The 19,802-nt window shown below is 40.7% G+C and overlaps 1 protein-coding gene across 1 annotated transcript in view; it reads left to right on the forward strand.

Annotated features, from left to right (window-relative positions):
- The window catches only part of LOC124616278 (aquaporin TIP2-1-like), a 74,293-nt gene extending 58,621 nt beyond the window's left edge, over positions 1–15,672 (forward strand). Inside the window, exons 5-6 of the mRNA XM_047144580.1 lie at positions 5,858–5,938; positions 15,082–15,672. Coding sequence (XP_047000536.1) covers positions 5,858–5,938; positions 15,082–15,228 — 228 coding nt within the window. The 3' untranslated portion in view covers positions 15,229–15,672. The remainder of the gene's footprint in view (positions 1–5,857; positions 5,939–15,081) is intronic.
- Positions 15,673–19,802: the final 4,130 nt, after the last annotated feature.

Consider the following 19,802-nt stretch of genomic DNA (forward strand, 5'->3'; position numbering starts at 1 on the left):
ACAGAAGAAACTTTACATGATTCACATTCAGGTAGAACACACAAATTTCCTTGATTTATATAACTATTTTCAGAAATAATCTTTCACTCTACAGTAAGATGTGCAATCTTCTGAAATGTCTTTTGAGATGAAAACTGTGTGCTAAAATGGGCTTTGAATCTGGACCCTTACCTTTCATAGGCAATGGCTAAGTTATCCAGGAATGACTCATGATTCAGTCTCACTGCTTCAATTCTAACAATACCTCTCTCCTACTTTGCGAACTTCACTCTTCACTGAGAAAGAAATGCAATGTTGTTTCTGCTAAACCCTTTTGAATAACTTTAGAAAATCAGTATCCAAGGGAGACTGCATGAAAATTATGTTGTCACTATCGTGTATCTTGAGTAAGAATCATTAGAATAAGATAAGAAAGATTATAACTATACATGGGTATACATACAATCATTCTCCCTTCACTCAATATGTGAGTGGAAGAGGAAAGAAAACACTAATATAGTACTAAGTCCCTTATGTCTGCCACACACTGAATAGCAGGTTGTGAAGTATATTTATAGACACAGAAGCTCTACTGGAAACTTGGCTGGAAATGATATCATGGTTATCCACAGCCTAGGGGTCATTTCTAGAATGAATTTTTCATTCTGCAGTGTACTGTATTTTGAATTTTTTGGCAGATTAAAACTGTATGCTAGGCAGCAATTTCAACCTGGAGCCTTGCATTTTGTAGACAATGCTCTTACCAACCAAGCTCCCCAGGCACAACTTATTACCTGTCTTCACAGCTGTGAGCAGGATTGTTTAAGTAGGTAAGACCACTGCTCTTGAAAGCCAGGGTTTAATATTGAGCCCAGAACCAGAACATAGTTTTAATCTGCCAGAAAGGGTAACCATTGTTTGGCATAGTAAAATTATTTGTAACAGAATAGAAATTGAAATATTTACCAGCTAGTGTGATGCTGATTGCCCATCATGAACAGACCCGGACATTATCTGGACATACAGTGAAAAAAAGAAGAAAAAGTATTTCTTTTCAATTTCTTTTCAGGACCTATGAAACATACATAGTCTATAGTGACTGAACCAACTTTCTTGTTAATCACACACACACACACACACACACACACACACACACACACACACACACACACACACACACACGACTGCCAACACCAGCATCTTGGGCTGAAACGCAACAGTCACATGGGATGCAAGCAGCAATCTGGATGGGGCGAGGAACAGGAAGGGATAGTAGTGTAAGGGTGGGGAGAGGGATGAACACTGTCTGGTGGAGTGTCCAGGGACTACACTATCAACAGGTGCAGTGTCAGGAGGTTGTGGGGCAAGGAGGTGGGGCAAAAAAGAGCAAAAAAGGAGAGAAGTAAGGAAAGCATGTAGATGCATTGGCCAAGAACTACATGAGAATGGCAACAAGATGATGGATAGATGGGGTGGAAATTGCTGGGTGGAGGGTGTGGGGACAATACATAACTGTAGGCCGATGCCGGGATAATTAAGGGAGTGGATAATTTATTGTAAGGATAACTCCCATCTGTGCAGTTCAGAAAAGCTGGTGGTGGAATTAAAGATCCAGATGGCTCAGGTAGTGAAGCAGCCATTGGAATCAAGTGTGTTATGTTCAGTTGCATGTTGTGCCACAGGGTGGTCTACTGTGTTCTTGGCCCCAGTTAGGTCGGTAGTCATACCAATATAAAAAGGTGTGCAATGATTGGAGCAGAGCTGGTAAATGACATGGCTGCTTTCACAGGTGGCACAGGCCCTGATGGGGTAGGATGAACCTGTGACAGGACTGAAATGGGAAGTGCTGGATGGGTGGATCTAGTGCGTTTTGCACCTGGGTCTTCCACAGGGATATTATACTTGAGGCAAGGGGTTTGGATTGGTAGTGGCATAGGAATGGACTAGGAAGTTGTGGACGTTGGGTGGGTGATGGAACACCACTTTAGGAGGGGTGGGAAGGATCTTCGGTAGGAAGTCCCTCATTTCAAGGCACGACAATAGGTGATCAAAGTCTGGTGAAGGATGTGGTTCAGTTGTTCCAGTCTGTGGTGGTACTGGGTGGTGAAGGGGACACTCCTTTGTGACTGGTTCTTGGGGGTAGCGGGAGGACTGGGGGTGTGAGGGGAAATGGCATGGAAGATCTGTTTGCGGACTAGGTTTGGGGGTTGTGGCTATCTGTGAAGGTCATGGTAAGACCCTCAGTATACTGAAAAGGAAGTTTCTGTCACTGCAGACATTCTGCCCCAGGTGGCCAAATTATATGGGAGGGATTTTTTGGTGTGCAAGGGATGATAGCTATCAAAATTTGGGTACTGTTGGTGGTTGGTCAGTATAATGTTGACAGAAGTGTGGATAGAGCAATCAGAGAGGAGGTCATCATCTAGGAAGGTGGCATGCTGGGTAATCGAGGACCATGTGAAGCAGATGGGGGAGAAGGTGTTGAGGTTGCCATGGAATAAGATAGGGTGTCTTGGCCCTGGGACCAGATCATGAAGATATCATCCATGAAACAGAACCAGACTATGGGTTTGGTGTTTATGGAGGTCAGGAAGGAGGAAGGTCTCCTCTAGATGGCCTTAAAAGGTTAGTATACGAACATGCCATGTTGGTGCCCATGTCTGAGAGGCAGATTTGTTTATATAGATGGTGGTTAGATGGGAGGAGGGGAGAATCACAGTTGGATGGTCATATGAACTGGAGGAGGCAGAGTTCAGTGTTGGAATTACACAGTTTCAAAATAAATCCTGACCTAATCATCCTACCTGCAGACAAAGGTTCCACCACTGTTATTATGAATCACAATGACTACCTGGCAGAAGGCCTCTGCCAATTGTCTGACTCCTCCACCAGATAACTAGCAGAGACCATCTGCCAGGTAGTCACTGTGATTCATATCAACAGCTGTAGAACCTTTTTCTGCAGGTAAGATGATTAGGTCAGGGTTTGTTTTGAGGTAGTGTATGGCTGTTCTTCCTTCCACTGAAAGGTTGGTGTTCTCAGGAAGGGACCTGGGGAAGGATGGTGAGGCTAAGTTGGAGGTAAAGAATTCCTGGAAGGTGACCAGCGGTTGGTTAGGTGCAACGGGGGGAGACAGGAGGATCACGATTGGATGGTCTTATGAACTGGAAGAGGCAGGCTTTAATGTCGGAATTAGGGTGGTTTTGGTTGGAGGGATTGGTGGCAAAGAAGTGCTTCTATTGCATGGAGCGGGAGAAGGTGAGTAGGTCTTGTTCATCTGTTTGATATGAAGACACACAAAGTATAAAATTATTTACACTCAAACACATCTTAAATGCAGCCTGTGATCCTGAAGTTGTTGTCAAATGCTTACCAAAAGCATGGAGCTCTCAACCTTACCTTAGAGGACTAGGCCTCAATACAGCATCAGCTCATTGATATCACATGGGCTACCTGCCACTAGTCTGTGACTATATCCCATTAGGTATGGTTTGGCACACATATCTCGTGTGCAATCTCTCTAACAGAGGGCTGAACTTGAAGGCTCCTACTGTCATGCCCCATTCTCCATTAACACTTAACCAATGAAAATACATTGAGATAAAAAAATTACACCACCAAGGATTGTGCAACATAATTGAAAGCTGGCAGGCCTGCTTCTACATCTGAGTGATGATGTTTATTCTAGTTTCATACCAGTCGTGTAAGAGTGGCGCTAGTGGTACCACTGTTAAGATGCAAATCAAATTTTCTTTAAATACACAATGTAATAGTCATGAGTATTAGTTATCTTTGAGATTGGACATGGTGAGTTGATGTTAGTCAAGAATGATGAAGCCACCAGTATCAACACCTCATTTAGTTTAAATGAGGACATGTCATAGGGCTACAAAAAGCTGGATGTTCCTTCTGTGATATTGCAGAAAGAGTTGAAAGGAATATAACCACTGTATGTGATTGCCACCAATGGTGGCCACGAGAATGTACAATTGCAAGCAGACTGTGCTCTGTATGGCCATGTGGAACTACCAAGAGGGAAAAACCATCATGTTCAGCTTATGGCTCTAGTGCATCGTACTGCATACACAGTAGCAATATGAGCAGCAGTTGGCACTACAGTGACACAATGAACTGTTATAAATTGGTTACTTCAAGGACAGCTTCGAGCCAGATGACCAGTAGTGTGGATTCCACTGACCCCAAACCACTGCCCTTTGTGACTTCAGTGGCATCAAGTGAGAGCTCACTGGAGGGCATAGCAAAAGTCTGTTGTGTTTCCCAGTGAAAGCTGGTTCTGCCTTGGTACCAGTGATGTCCATATGTTAGTTAGGAGGAGGCTAGTCGACAGCCTGCAACCAACCTTTCTGCGTGCTGGACACTCTGAACCTACACCTGGAATTATGGTCTGGGATGCGATTTTGTATGACAGCAGCAGCACTCTCACGCCCTGACTGCAAACTTGTATGTCAGTTTGGGGATTTGACCTGTTGTACTGCCATTCGTGAACAGCATTCCAGGGGTATTTTCCAACAGGATTAAGCTCCCCACATACTGCTGTTGTAACCCAACATGCTCTACAGTGTGTCGATATGTTCCTTAGCCTGCTCAATCACCAAATTTGTTTCCAATTGAGTACTTATGGGACATCATCGGATGACAGCTCCGGCATCATCCACACACAACATTAACCACTCCTGTAGTGACTGACTAAGTGCAATAGGCATGGAACTCCATCCTACAAACTGACATTTGGCACATGTACAACACAATGTATTCACAGTTGCTTGCTTGCACAATACATTCTGGCAGTTACACCAGTTATTAATGTACAGGCATTTCACATGTGCAATGGCTTGTCTCACACTTACATTAACCTGTCATCTTGTAATGTTAATCACTTAAGTATGTTACATAGACAAATGTATTCCTGATATTTCATTATTCTACATTAATTATTTTTTGGTGCTGTGATTTCTTTCTTCATGGTATGCCTACTGTGCTGACGCATTGTAGTAATACTTACTTATTCACTAATGCATAATCAGACATTACACAGAGCAATTGTTCGAAAATATTTGGCAACATAATGTACACTTCATAGATAGGAGGAGTTTCTACACAGTAGAACTCATTATACCCTCTTCCCAGACCCATGTATTTCTTGATGACAGTTAAAATTTATTCTGAGTTCTTTAAAGCTTTTGGTGAACTGATGTTGGCCAACTATCATATAAATTTTTATTTCTTTAACTGAAAATGGTTCAGATTTAATATACAGAATTTGTATTCAGTCTCCAAGAAGTTATTAACTCCCCACTTATATCCATACTGTATGTGTAATTGCATATAAACTTTGTTTTGACTATGCTTCAATGTTAAAAGGTGGGAAGAAGTTTGAGAACAATTATTTCTCAGTAAACTCCATGAACAAATATTTCTGTTACATTCATGATCAGTGTTTGACACAATGTGATGGGGAGAATGCCTTACACTTAAGATTTCCACTTCACTTAGCACCATATGCACAATCACATAAGAGAAAAAATGAATATTAGAGTTCAATGTCACATTTACAGTGCTGTCAATGAACATTTGAAATCTGCTTTACTCGAAAACAATGGCAGAGAAAATGGCATTCTTGGAAGAATGTAAATCACGATAGCTGATTAGAAATTTGTATCTTGCTCCTTTTATACATAACTCCACTGTCTTAATAATTGTGCAACCTTATTAACTATGTTCTGCGTAAGCCCAGGAAGCATTTCTGTCTCTTCTCTACACAAGCTTTACAGTATTATAGTAGCTACAGTCTTTATTGGTTCTTTTGGTGCTTCTGTAAGTATTTCCATGATGCATCTGCTGGCTGCAAACTTTGCAGGGCCATTACACTGGAGGCAGCATGAACCCAGCCCGCAGTTTTGGTCCTGCCATCTGGCACAACATCTGGGATGGACATTGGGTGAGTTATATTGGATGTGTTATTTCAAAAATAAACAGGCACATTTGTTTCCAAATCAGTGTTTTTACATAAATTATCTGAAAACAGTACACTTAAATTCAAAACTGATATACAGTTGAAGCATTACTGGCAAATCCAGTTGACTGTAGCACTGCAGTACCAGAACTGCCCAGCATTAGAGTGAGAGCAATGGGAAGGGTGATTTCTTCTCCTGTACCAAACCCATCATCTCAGAGTAATCTTTATACCTAATGTCCATAATTACTTGTTGTATATGTTCTAATTTTAGTCTTGCCTTATCATCTTTGCCTTCTATGATTCTCTTTAGTGCCGTGGAAGTTATTTACTGGTGTTTTAATACACGTACTATCATCCTACTTATTCTTCTAGCTAAACAATGGAAAATTCAGGATGAAATAATGATAATATTATGAATAGGATATATTTCTACTCATCATACAGTGAAGATGTTGAATTGCAGACAGGCACAACAAAAAGACTGCTAAACAAGTAAATTTCTGGCCAAAAAGCGCACACACACACACACACACACACACACACACACACACACACACACACACACACACACACCATGAAAGCAGTCTCTGGCTGCCGAGGTCAGACTGCGAGCAACTACACAATTCCTGTTCCCAACCCCTTGTCTCATGGCTCACTTCCCTTTAATAGACAGAGATCCGAGACCTGTCCAATACATCATCCCAACTCCACTTACTTTGGTCACAAGCATCATCTATCCCATCAAAGGCAGGGCTACCTGTGAAACCAGTCCAGTGATCTACATGCTAAGCTGCAATCTACATGGGCATGACAACCAACAAGCTGCCTATCCACATGAAAGGCCCCAGACAAACAGTGGCCAAGAAATAACTGGACCACCCAGTTGTTGAGTGCACTGTTCAACACAGTGTTCTTCATTTCAATTACTGCTTCACAACCTGTGCCATCTGGATCCTTCCTGGCAATAGCAGCTTTACTGAACTGCACATGTGGGAACTCTCTCTGCAATATACCCTACGTTCCTGTACGCTGCCAGGCCTCAGTCTTCATTTGTCACTGTCTTTCACCTATCTATCCCCTTCCCTGTCACCACTCCAGCACTGCAAAGGCTTCTGCTATTCCACCAATGCACCCTCAGTCCACAGTCCTTTACCTCTCTACATTTTTGCTTCCCCCCACCCCCTGTCTAACCTCTCAACTGCACCTAACTGCCCTACCCTCTTACCTACCATGTCCCTGTATACTCCCACAAGCAACAATTTGCCATCCCCCACTCTTACACTGCTTTCCCTCCTCTTCCTCACCTCAGTACTCTCCTCACCTCCACCAGCCAGATTGCTTCTTCTATCATGTGCAGTTGCTCACAGTCTGGCCTCAGCAGCCGGAAACAGTGGTCATGTGTGGGTGAGTTGTTTGCATGAATGGTGTGTGTGTGTTTTGTCTTATTCAGAAAAAGGCTTTTTGGTCAAAAGCAATTCTACAGAGAACTTTCTAATTTTTTTATCTTATTACTCCAGTTAATTTTCAGCATCCTTATAAATCTTTATATATATATCTTAAATGCTTCCTTATTTTTCAGTTACTCCAGAGTCCATGATTCATTTCTGTTCAATTTTGTGCTCTATACATAAGCTTCTAATAATAGATTTCTCAGATTAAGGCCTACGCTTGACGTCCTACTTCCTTCAGCCTTGAGGCATTATTTTCTTTCAAGTTAGTTGAATTTGTTCTCTTCATCTACTTTGTAGTCTCCAGTTTTGATGTTAAGGTTGTTGCTAATCTCATTTGTGGTAGTCTTCAATACTTTTGTCTTTCCTGGTTTATTCTCATTTCATTATGTGTGCTCAGTAGTGTTAACTCCATTCAATAGGTCCTGTGAATCTTCCTCTTTATCAAATAGGATAACATTCTCATCAGAAAATCCTGTCATTGCTATACTTTCACCCTGAATTTTAAATCCTCTTCTGAAACTTCATTTTACTTCCATTATTACTTTTTCAATATACTGCTTGAAAAGTAGTGGAAAAAGTCTGCAACTCTGCCTCACATCTTTTTCTTTTCCTGTCCTACTGCGTATTACCTGTCTTTCCCTCAAGGGCATACTTACATTTCTTAGGATTTTGAATATCTTGCACCACTTTACATTGTCAAATATTTTTTCTTGATCAACAAATCCTCTGACAGGATACTCATAAAAATTAACCTACTCAGGTTTGTGACTGAATCAGTATGATGTACATATGTCTTTGCCACTCCCACAGCTTGTATTGTACTTCGAATTTTTTGAACTCTACAGAAGTAGAAGTCTGAAGATCTTTATTTTCATTCCCCTGAACATAGCAAACTTTTTCTCCATTAACTTTGGTGATTTCCAGTCGCCATGTTAATCGGTACTGTAACACTCAGATTAAGTCTGAGCACAGATTCAGAATAAGGAAATAAAAGTGTTTGTACAGAAAAAAACTGTACATCATGAAGAAGCCTTTTTAAGACTCTTGGAATTCTTATACCCACATCAACATATCTATTCCTAAATGGTTTCTGTTCCTAACGGTAAAATTCAGTTTCAGGTGAACTATGATCTAAACATAGACACAGCAAAAATTTTCATGTGGACTTTGCAGTCTCTTATATGGAACTATGTAGTCTGCTGCAAAGGTATGAAACAAGATCTCATCTAACAAAACCTGCAATTCTCTAGCAGTTCAAAAGAAAATTAACAATGTACCCCATTAGAAACTCTTTTTACCAATTATCTGAATATCTAAATTCAAGGATTGAAAAGTTCTACTAGCTACATGACAATCAGCAAAACCCTGCATGATAAGTAGTAATGTCCAGTAAACAGGACTCTCTTTGCAAATATGGGTATCTATATTCTTTGTAAAATACCAGTGCAATCCGGGAAATATTAAGCTTCCAATAAGAGATAAAAAGCAGGTAATTGGTATAACTGAGGAGGTAGCAATTTCTTCAGAAAATAGCAGCTTTCTTTCTAATTTATTTTGTTAAATTTGCTGACATAAGCATGAATAACAGTAAGTGGTATTGTGACAGTTTAGTGTTAATACACTATACAGATTAAGTTTCTGTGATTCACTTATTTTTTATTAGTGGGTACCAAGACACAATGCATACCCTGAATGTTCTCCCTTCTTGGTGAGTTGTAGGACATGATGAATAAATGAAAGACACTTAAAGGTAATGAATCATGACCTTGGGCTGACCATTTGGTTTGTTTTAATTAGATTTAGTCAGACTGTTCAGTTATGGCTTTTGTTAAATAAATAGGCGCATCACAATCTTTAAAATGGGAAAGACTAGTTCATAATTGTTTTTGCAGCAGGAGTACAAGACCATTGCCCTACCATTGCCATTTGCAGTATTCCTGACCTGAGGAACTGAAGCCAATGAACAAACAGCAAAATTACAAAATTCCACATTCACAATAGTTCATTCTCACACGTAATAATCTCCCCCCCCCCCCCCCCCCCCCCCTCTGCCACCACACACACATACACATTCACTAGGGGCAAATATGGCTAACAGAGGGCCACAGCATGATACAGTTCATCATTGCACAAGACACTCACCTGTTTTTCTGAAGCTCAATGAATAACAGTTTTGCTACTACTATTTTGTGATTCTTATTTTATAAGTTACATGTTCATATTGGTGAGATCTTTAGTGCTTGCTTTTGCAGTAGCCCTTCTCTTAGACAGCAGAATGGAATTTTGGCCAGAGAGGCAATTGACATAGCAGCTATTTGCCCTGCAGTAAGGTGACACAAAGCTCCACACTATCAACTCTGCAACAGTGTCATGGATTAAACTACAGACTTCTCTGCATAGAGTGAAGGCATGTCACACACTTGTTGTTGATCTGACTGTTGAATGGGGGGCTTAGCAGTCTCTTTATTTCAATGTAATTTGAATGGAGTTAATTGGGCAACAACATTGGGCTTCAGTCTCACTTCTTTTTGTCATCAATGTCAACCACTTATTTGCAATGCTACATTCTTCACCCTCCTTCGACAACCGTTTACTGTACTCAACACAGATACAGTTAAAATATGTGGGTCACAGGTTCAGGATATTATTACTAGTAACGTGTCACCTTGTCACAACATTTTAACATTCTGTTTAATTCCACTGACTACTGGAGTTGCATCTCCAATTTCATGAACTAAAATAACATTTTGGCATTGCAACTGCTTCAGTTTATCATCTGGCAGTAAATTAGTGACACAGCTGTTAGTTTTATGAGATTACAGAATGAATGAAGTATTAACTTTTTCATTGCAAAAGTGTTTGTCTTCTGGATTGGTGAAACATTTAACTTCAAATGATGTATCATGTTTATGACTTTGCTACAGAACTCAAACAACACAATTTAATTTGTAGAAAATCTACATAAACAAATGATATAAAAAAAGAAAACACAATAAGTTCCAGACAGGCAAAATTAAAAGGCACTTAACATAGCTTTTGGGCACAGCCTTCATCAGTAAAAGAGAAACAGGGAGACACACACTGTTCATACACATGAGCAAGCACACCTTATGCACAGATGACTGCTAACTTTGGCAACTCAGACCCGAATGGAACTATACCCACGCCGGCAAAACATTGCACTTGACAGTTCACTTTTTGTCAAGTTAGGTTGGCTATACTGTAATAGTGATGTTGCAACAGCAGGTGATACAGTTTTCCATCCTGTCTTGTAAATGCAAGCAATTGAGCAATTACAGAGTATATAAAAACTCGTTTATAGTTATACTACAATGACAGGAAGTAAACAACCGTATAATAATGCACGTAAAAGCATAACAATGCACACTCTTTCGATAATGGAGCAAAGAAATACAGAAAACAAGCATCTGATGACTGGTACTTTAAAATCAATACTGTACATAGTTTACAAAATATATAATAACTGAATTGCAATAAATAACCAATATTAGTAATTTTTCTCTCACCAATTTACAGTGATTATGACGCAATTCCATCCAGCTTGCCATCGTCACTGTTGTCCGATTCACCGCCAAAACTATCTTCATTGTCGTCATCAGCAAGACAAATCATTAATTGTTCATGGCCACTGATAATGCCTTCTATTGTCTGTGCTGCTCGTATAAGCTTTTCAACGTGCTCAACTTTTTTCCTCCATGAGGCTGCATCCACAGTCACAAGAGCTTCACGCAACAGCTTTTCCACCTCTGATATTGTAAAGGACTTGTTGTTGTTCCTTACGTACTTTTTCACATCACTCCATACTAACACAATAGGGTTGAAATGGCAGTGATATGGTAGCAGCCTTAGTACACTATGACCCTGCTCCTTGGCAATTTCATCTACTACATATGTAGGTGTCGTAGGCTTATTTTCTTTAACAAGAGAATATAATAGAACCTTTGTCATACTCATATCCACTGCAATATTTCGAGCCTGTAACCACTGCGCCATAACTTCTTTCCGATCATTTGTGGTTGGGGCTTTGTTCAGTATCACCGAATGATATGGAGCATTGTCCATTACAATTGTTGTAGGGACAGGAAATTGTTTTAAAAGGTTCCTGAACCACTTGACAAATCGTGTGTGATCCATATCTTCATGATAATCACCTGTCTTTTCTGATCTAAAAACTAAAAGTGCGTCGGGGACAAAACCACTGGAGGAGCCTGCATGGACCACAATTAATCTAGCTCCTCTTCCCGTCGGCTGATGGCCGCTACTGCTGGGTGTGTTATCCATCCAGCATTTACTGACAGCTTCCTCGGCATTAACCCACGTTTTGTCTAGCCAAATTATGGAATGAAGTCTCTGCCCACAATTTTGTGCAAGAAAATGCTTCAAGCGGTAACAATATGTGCCCTTTCTAACAGTACTTTTTGTCCGTCTGGTGTTTTGTAACGGAAACCCATTTTTTAGCACAATTTTTAGTGATGTTTCACCACCCCTGAAGAGTTCACTTTCTTTTAAAGAGGCTAATAACTACAGTTGGATACTCTTTTCTCCTGTAATAAGCATAAACGTGCCTGCAAATTGCATCAGTCTGGAATGAATCTAAATCGGTGATAGGACTAGGCTGCTTTTTCTTCTTTCCCAGGGTCGTTATAAATGTATTATTTGATCCAGACAGCTCGGAATCATTACGGCTCACTTCAGTATCTTCCAAGTTTTGTAGTAATACTCCCTTACTTACTACGGTTCTTGCACTAATTCAAAGAGTTTTTGACGTACGTTCCACCACTTTATCAGCAGTCCATGAATGCTTATGTAATTTTTCTCCTGCTCGTAAAACTCACGAGTTCTGCGTAGTAACTCCAGTGCCTGGCTGTTTAGCGGCACCCCTCGACGCAAAGGATTCTCACTAGGTGAACGAAGTCTTTTCGGTGCCATTTTCCAAGTATGTAAACTCACAATGTAACAAAAGTCACAACGATATAGAACACAGTGCAGCAAAAATATGCAGTGAACAACATACAATTCACGTTGTTTACACATTCACTAAACAAAGCCGGCAACACGGGAACTTTGACATCACAGCACGTGAGTAACAGCAGTGGTCACTTTGCTGTGATTGGCTGGCACCCCATGCTGAACGCCTAGTGCCTCTCGTTCTTCACTTGTTACACTGTTACGCTGCCAACTTCATACGCAAATGTCAAGTGCAATGTTTCAGCGGCCCGGGTATATTATGTAGGATGGCAGCAGCACTCTGGAAGGGGCGGGCAAGGGGAAGGGACAGTAGTGGGGGGGACAGGGGAACAAGTGCGGGGACAGCGAAATGCTGTCTGGCAGAGTGTGCAGGGCCAATAATGCCAACTGGTGCAGTGTCAGGATGTAGTGGGGCAGGCAGGTGCGGGGTGCAGGGGGAGGGGGTGAAGCGAAAAGCAGAGGAGTGGGGAAAGACGGGCAGATGCTTTGGTGGAGGACAGCAAGCAAAGGGACAGGGAAACAAGAATGGGGAGGAGATGATGGGACATAGGCTGTGGAAACTGTTGGGTGGAGGGTATGGAGATAGTATGTCACTGTAGATTGAGGCTGGTATAATTATGGGAGGATTGAATGTGCTGTAAGGATAACTCCCATCAGTGCAGCTCAGAAAAGCTGGTGGTGGAGGGGTAGTGAAGCACCATTGAATTCAAGTGTGTTACACACAGCTGCATGTTGTGCCACAGGGTGGTGTACCTTGCCCTTGGTCACAGTTTGGTGGTGGCCGTTCATGCTGGTGCACAGCTGGTTAGTAGTCATACCAATATAATAAGCTGTGGAAAGGTTGCAGCAAAGCTGGTAAATACACATGGTTTCTTTCACATATGGCTCGGTCCCTGATCGTGGAAGATGGACCTGTGACAGGACTGGAATTGGAAGTGCTGGGTGGCGTCTTCCACAGGGATACAATCCTTGTGGCAAGGGGTTGGGTTTGGGAGTGACATATGGAGGAACTAGGATGTTGTGAAGTTTGAGCGGGTTATGGAACACCACTTTAGGAGGGGAGGGAAGGATATCAGGTAGGATGTCCCACCATTAAGGGCATGATGATAGGTAATCAAACCCATGGCGAAGGATGTGGTTCAGTTGTTCCAGTCTGGGGTGGTTACTGGGTGATGAAGGGGGCACCCCTTTGTGGGAATTTGTTGAGAGTGGTGGGAGGATTGGGGGGTGTCAGGGGAAATGGCATGGGAGATCTGTTTGCTGATTAGATCTAGGGGATAGTGTTTGTCTATGAAGGCCTTGGTAAGACCCTCAGCATGCTGAGCATGGGAGTCCTTGTCACTTCAGATATGCCATCCCCATGTAACCAGGATGTAGGAGAGAGATTTTTTTGTTGTAAAAGGGATGACAGATGATGAAATGCAGGTACTGTTAGTGGTTGGTGGGTTTAATGTTGACAGAGGTGCGGATGAAGTCATCAGAGAGGAGGACGTCAACGTCTAGGAACGTGGTATGCTGGGCTCAGGAGGACCTGGTGCAGCGGATGGGAGAGAAAATGTTGAGGCTGTGATGGAATTAAGGAAGCGTGTCTTGGCCTTGAGTCCCCATCTCCCTGCTCCAGCAGCTCCTGCTGCTGCACCTGTTGGCATTCTAGTCCCTGCACAGTCCACCAGACAGCATTCCTCTGTCCCCCTAACCATTCCTCTGTCCCGCCAAGCACACACTACTATCTGTTCCTCTTCCGTGGCCCTACCAAATTGCTGTGATAGTCGCATTTGAGCCTGAGCTGCCAGAGTTGGTGGTCATGTGTGGGCGAGATATACTTGCTTGTGTGTATGAACTGTATGTCTCTCTCTGTTTCTCTTTTACTGATGAAGGCTGTGGCCAAACACTTTGTGTAAATGTCTTCTAACTGTGCTTGTCTACAGCTTAATGTGTCTTCTTTATGGTAAGTATATATCTGTCTTTTCCTACATTATTGATATTTGTATGTGGAGTTTCCATTGTTCGATATAAAATAAAATTATTCAGAAGAGTGGCAGTTAAATGCTTTTTCATTTCAGTACACACTGAAGAAGATGTGGTGTGTCTATTAGAATAATACATTACTCATTTCTTCATTTATATAAAAAAAGATGAAGCAAAATAAACTAAAATTTCTCAGAGGAGTGGCTGTTAAAATTGTTTCTACATTCTTGCATATGTTGGATGACCTTTGGCATTTTTGTTAGTATGCTGAGTGACAATTTACGCATCACTACTTCCTATTTCTATTGATGGGGATATAATTTATTTGTCTGATATTCTTATCTGAGATGTATTTGTCTATCGTGTCCTTGTTTTTCATTATGTAAAACCCAGCCATCAGTAACTGTTGAACATAGTATTTTGAATTCACCCAAAGTACCATAGATGAAATACCAAATCAGACGACCCTGATAGCCATGTATGCTTAAACCGACCTGTCCTATGCTTATTTTGACTGCTGTAGCTAGTAAAAGTCTTTATCAGGCATGCAAAATCTTATGAAGTTTCAACATGCTTTAGTCATATTTTGCTCCTATGTACATACATTTAGAAGTGTGTTTCATCACTGATGGCAAGCTAGTTCAATTCTCCTTTATTGCAATTGAAGTTGCATTTCATAACAATGATTGCCATTGATACGACTTGTCTTGCACACAGGTGTACTGGGTTGGCCCCATGACTGGTTCAGTGTTGGCATCCCTAGTCTACCTGACAGTATTTGAAGATCGTCATGCTTCACAACCTGCTCAGCATAAGAAGGCTGGGATTGTTGAAGTTTCCACTGTCTGCAGGGATGGTATATGAAACAAGTACCTCCCACGTGCTGCATGAACACGCAAGAATGAACCAGTATATCTCTGGTACTGTTGCCAAAAATGTGTGATACATGTTATGATACCCAAAGGACAAGTATAGCTTGTTTAAGTACCAACAAAAAGTTACAGCTGAATGGCAAAGAACTGCTACTGTTTCTACTATTTACATGAATTCCTTACGGCACTTGATAATCACAAGAACACTCAGAACCACTATGATGGGTATTTCATATAAAATATATTCACAACTATCTCTCATTAACAGTTCTTGGCATCTCTTTTTGAATTTGGTACTCTGAATAGAAAGTGTATGAAGGTTCTTTTCTTCATCAGTGAAACTGCAAGTTTATTTGTTTGTTGCTATTTCATCAAACATTCATTATTTCAAAATCAATGATAATGTGACAGAATATGGGCTACATTTATGTAAGCAAGTGATGTGAAAGTCTTGACACTCTTGTAAATAAATAAAATCAAATCAAATAGCAAGTCAGTCCCAAAAATACGTATAAATTATTGCACAACAATCAGAACAAACAGTTTGGATTAATATTAGTAAGCTGCCTGATAAACCTGTTGTGAAGTATCTTTCTGGACTGTTCTCAGAGAAAGATAATCCAATCACACAAATTGTAGTTGCTTCCATCATTCAGCACTTATTCCAATTTACCGGATAAGAAATATCATACAGCATATTAGAAATTCACAATAACTTTCGAAACAAGTAGAACAGGGACCAACAAGAACTATGCTAGCATGTGGTGCTTGTGCACGCGTGCCAGTCTCTCTTCTGCACACTTTCCCCTCTACCACATCATGTTGCCTCAATGGGAAGGGGGGGAGAGGGGTGGATAGAATTCAAAAGCACCACATGCAAAATGCAGCTTTGTTTCATATTTCTCAACAACATATATCACAAAGAAAACAATTTTTGGTATTATTTAATTATTTTTGGCACAATGAGGACATGATAAATTTTATATTTGGACAACCTGTTGGCATACAGACATGTAATCAAGACATACTTAGTTTCATAATAGAAAAAAACCTTTCACGTACATATCTTGATTGAAACAATGATATCACATTTGCAACCTCATTATGGAAATATGGAAAAACTTCGCGAGGAAAACAACGTAGAGCTCCAGAACAGTTTTAACATAAAAGAATTTGTCTTTTAAATGGAAATTACATGGTGGAGTGACCAGTTCCATCTGCAGATGCACATGGGCACTTTCAACTGAAATGGCAAGCAGTCTTGGAAACAGCTCAAAAACAGATGCAAGGTTGGCATTGTCCTCAAACATTGAGAAACCTATTCCTGCAATTCTTTCAACAACACAATTGTCAAAATTCTTTAATGCCAGTGAGCTCAGCGAAATGAATGGTCATCCTTGTCAGAAGTTGTTCTTTCCAAAATGTGATTTTCTTTTTAAATACATCCACATTCACAATTAAATCAAAAGTATGTTGCTTCTTACCTTTCAGCGTCTTACTGAAGACATTCTGCAGTTAACTCTGTTAAAAAAGAAATGTCTGCAAGCCATTCTGGATCTTCAAATTTTTATTCTTGCTTTCCTTTTTCCTTCAGAAATTCAACAACTCATTCAAGGCATGTCCGTTGACTTAACCAATATACTATGCAGTAATATGTCTCTGTACTCTTTGTCCAATTCCATCATAAACTGTTGCAACTGACAATGTAACAGTGTGTGCGACTTCAGAAAATCTACTATTCACACTACCAGTTCCATTATATGTTTCATACCTGCATATTTAACACAGATTGCTTCTTGATGTAGAGGACACCGAATCTCATACAAATCATCTGTCAATTGTTATAATTTTTAGCTCTTTCATCACTTACTAAATCTTTAAGTTCTTTCTGCAGGGTGTTGTAATGCTGTTTCATACCAAATTTGTGGTACCCGTCGACCATGCAACTGCATATAAGATATTGAGAGTTCTCAACCTTCTATGTGGTTCCCATTCATTTTTAATGGACTGCAATGGCAGATCACTTGACTGCCTCTTTTTGCACAAACAGACACTGGACACGTAAACTTCCTTTATACCATGAACAAATAGCAAAGGATAAGCAGTGCTTACAACATGATTGTGCCAAAGTCAAGAAAGTCATCCTGAGCAAAATAAGCCACACCAAATGCTGGAAGGAAGTGTCACTTTGCACAGCTAAATGAAAGATTGTGCTACACTGAGGAGGACTGAGCATACCAAGTAGTGCCAAGACAGGCTGAGCGTCAGCCCACATGCAGGCAGGACATTGTGCTCACGTGAAGTTTTGCACACCATGGTTGCCCCTGAGGTAGGGCATTCTGACGGGCATGAATGCATTCAGGTGATCGCCATCTGACAGGAACAATGTTACATTATGGAAAACTATCATAAAACACTCAATTTTTATTTGTAAATGCAAACCACACAAGCAGCTGGTGATCTAATACAGCCCAGCCAGTAGACTCCGCTCGCAATGGAGGTGTAGCAGGTGGCACTTGGGCATCCTTCTAGCAAATGTTTTGCCTCAGCAGCCATCTCCCCACCCCTCCCCTCTCCAAATTGGCACACAGCTCACGAAGAATTTCTTTGGTGGCAGTGGTGATGGTGGTGTGTGTGTCTGTGTGTGTGTGTGTGTGTGTGTGTGTGTACAGACACAAAATCTTGTTGAACAGCTGTCAAAGAAGCATGTCCGGTGCATATGGTTACAGAACACTGCTGACATCTACATCTACATCTAAGTGATTACTCTGCTATTCACAATAAAGTGCCTGGCAGAGTGTTCAATGAACCACCACCACTCTCGAACGGCACGTGGGAAAAACGAGCACTTAAATTTTTCTGTGTGAGCCCTGATTTCTCTTATTTTATCATGACGATCATTTCTCACTATGTAGGTGGGTGCCAACAGAATGTTTTCGCAATCAGAGGAGAAAACTGGTGATTAAAATTTCATGATAAGATCCCGTCGCAACAAAAAATGCCTTCGTTTTACTGATTGCCACTCCAATTCACGTATCATGTCTCTGACACTATCTTCTCTATTTCGCGATAATACAAAATGAGCTGCCCTTCTTGGTACTTTTACGATGTCATCTGTCAGTCCCACCTAATGCAGATGCCACACTGCACAGCAATACTCCAGAATAGTGTGGACAAGTGTAGTGTAAGAAGTCTCTTTGGTAGACCTGTTGCACCTTCTAAGTGTTCTGTCAATGACTTGCAGTCTTTGGTTTGCTCTACCCACAATATTATCTATGTGATTATTCCAATTTAGGTTATTTGTAATTGTAATCCCTAAGTATTTAGTTGAATTTACAGACCTCAGATTTGTGTGACTTATTGCGTAATCGAAATTTAGCTGATTTCTTTCAGTACTCATGTGAATAACTTCACACTTTTCTTTATTCAGGGTCAATTTCCACCTTTCTGACAGGAAATCACGAATCCAGTCGCACAACTGAGGCGATACTCCATAGGCACGAAGTTTGGTTATAAGATGCTTGTGAGGAATGGTGTCGAAAGCCTTCTGGAAATCTAAAAATACGGAATCAATTTGACATCCCTTGTCGATAGCACGTATTACTTCATGAGTATAAAGAGCTAGTTGTGTTTCACAAGAACGGTATTTTCTGAATCCGTGCTGACTATATGTCAATAAATCGTTTTCTTTGAGGTGCTTCATAATGTTCAAATACAGTATATGTTCTAAAACCCTACTGCAAATCGACGTTAGTGATATAGGCCTGTAATTCAGTGGATTACTCCTACTTCCCTTTTTGGGTACAGGTGTGACTTGAGCAATTTTCCAGTCATTAGGTACGGATATTTCTGTGAACAGGTGGTTGCATATAATTGCTAAATATGGAGCTATTTTATCAGCATACTCTGAGAGGAACCTGACTGGTATTCAATCTGGACCAGAGGCCTTGCCTTTATCAAGCGATTTAAGCTGATTTATTACACTGAGGATATCTACTTTTATGTTTCTCATTTTGGCAGTTGTTCTTGATTGAAATTCAGGAATATTTACTTTGTCTTCTTTGGTGAAGGAGTTTTGGAAAACCGTGTTTAATAACTTTGCTTTAGTGGCACTGTCATCAGTGACTTCACCGTTGTTATCGCGCAGTGAAGGTGTTGTTGTGTCTTCCCTCTGACATGCTTTATGTATGACCAGAATCTCTCTGGGTTTTCTGCCAGATTTTGAGACAGAATTTCATTGTGTAAATTATTAAAAGCATTTCGCATTGAAGTACATGCTATATTTCGAACTTCTGTAAAACTTTGCCAATCTTGGGGATTTTGTGTTCTTTTAAATTTGGCATGCTTTTTTTGTTGCTTCTGCAACAACGATCTGACCCGTTTTGTGTACCATGGGGGATCAGTACCATCACTTATTAATTTATGTGGTATATATCTCTCAATTGCTGTTGATACTGTCTCTCTGAAAACATTCCACAACTTTTCTACACCTACATGATCAGATCAGGAGGAGTGAAAAGGCGATAAGAGCATTTTTATCAGATTTTTTAAATAGATATACCTTGC

This window comes from Schistocerca americana, chromosome 5 (genome assembly GCF_021461395.2).
Source record: "Schistocerca americana isolate TAMUIC-IGC-003095 chromosome 5, iqSchAmer2.1, whole genome shotgun sequence".
NCBI lineage: Eukaryota > Metazoa > Arthropoda > Insecta > Orthoptera > Acrididae > Schistocerca > Schistocerca americana.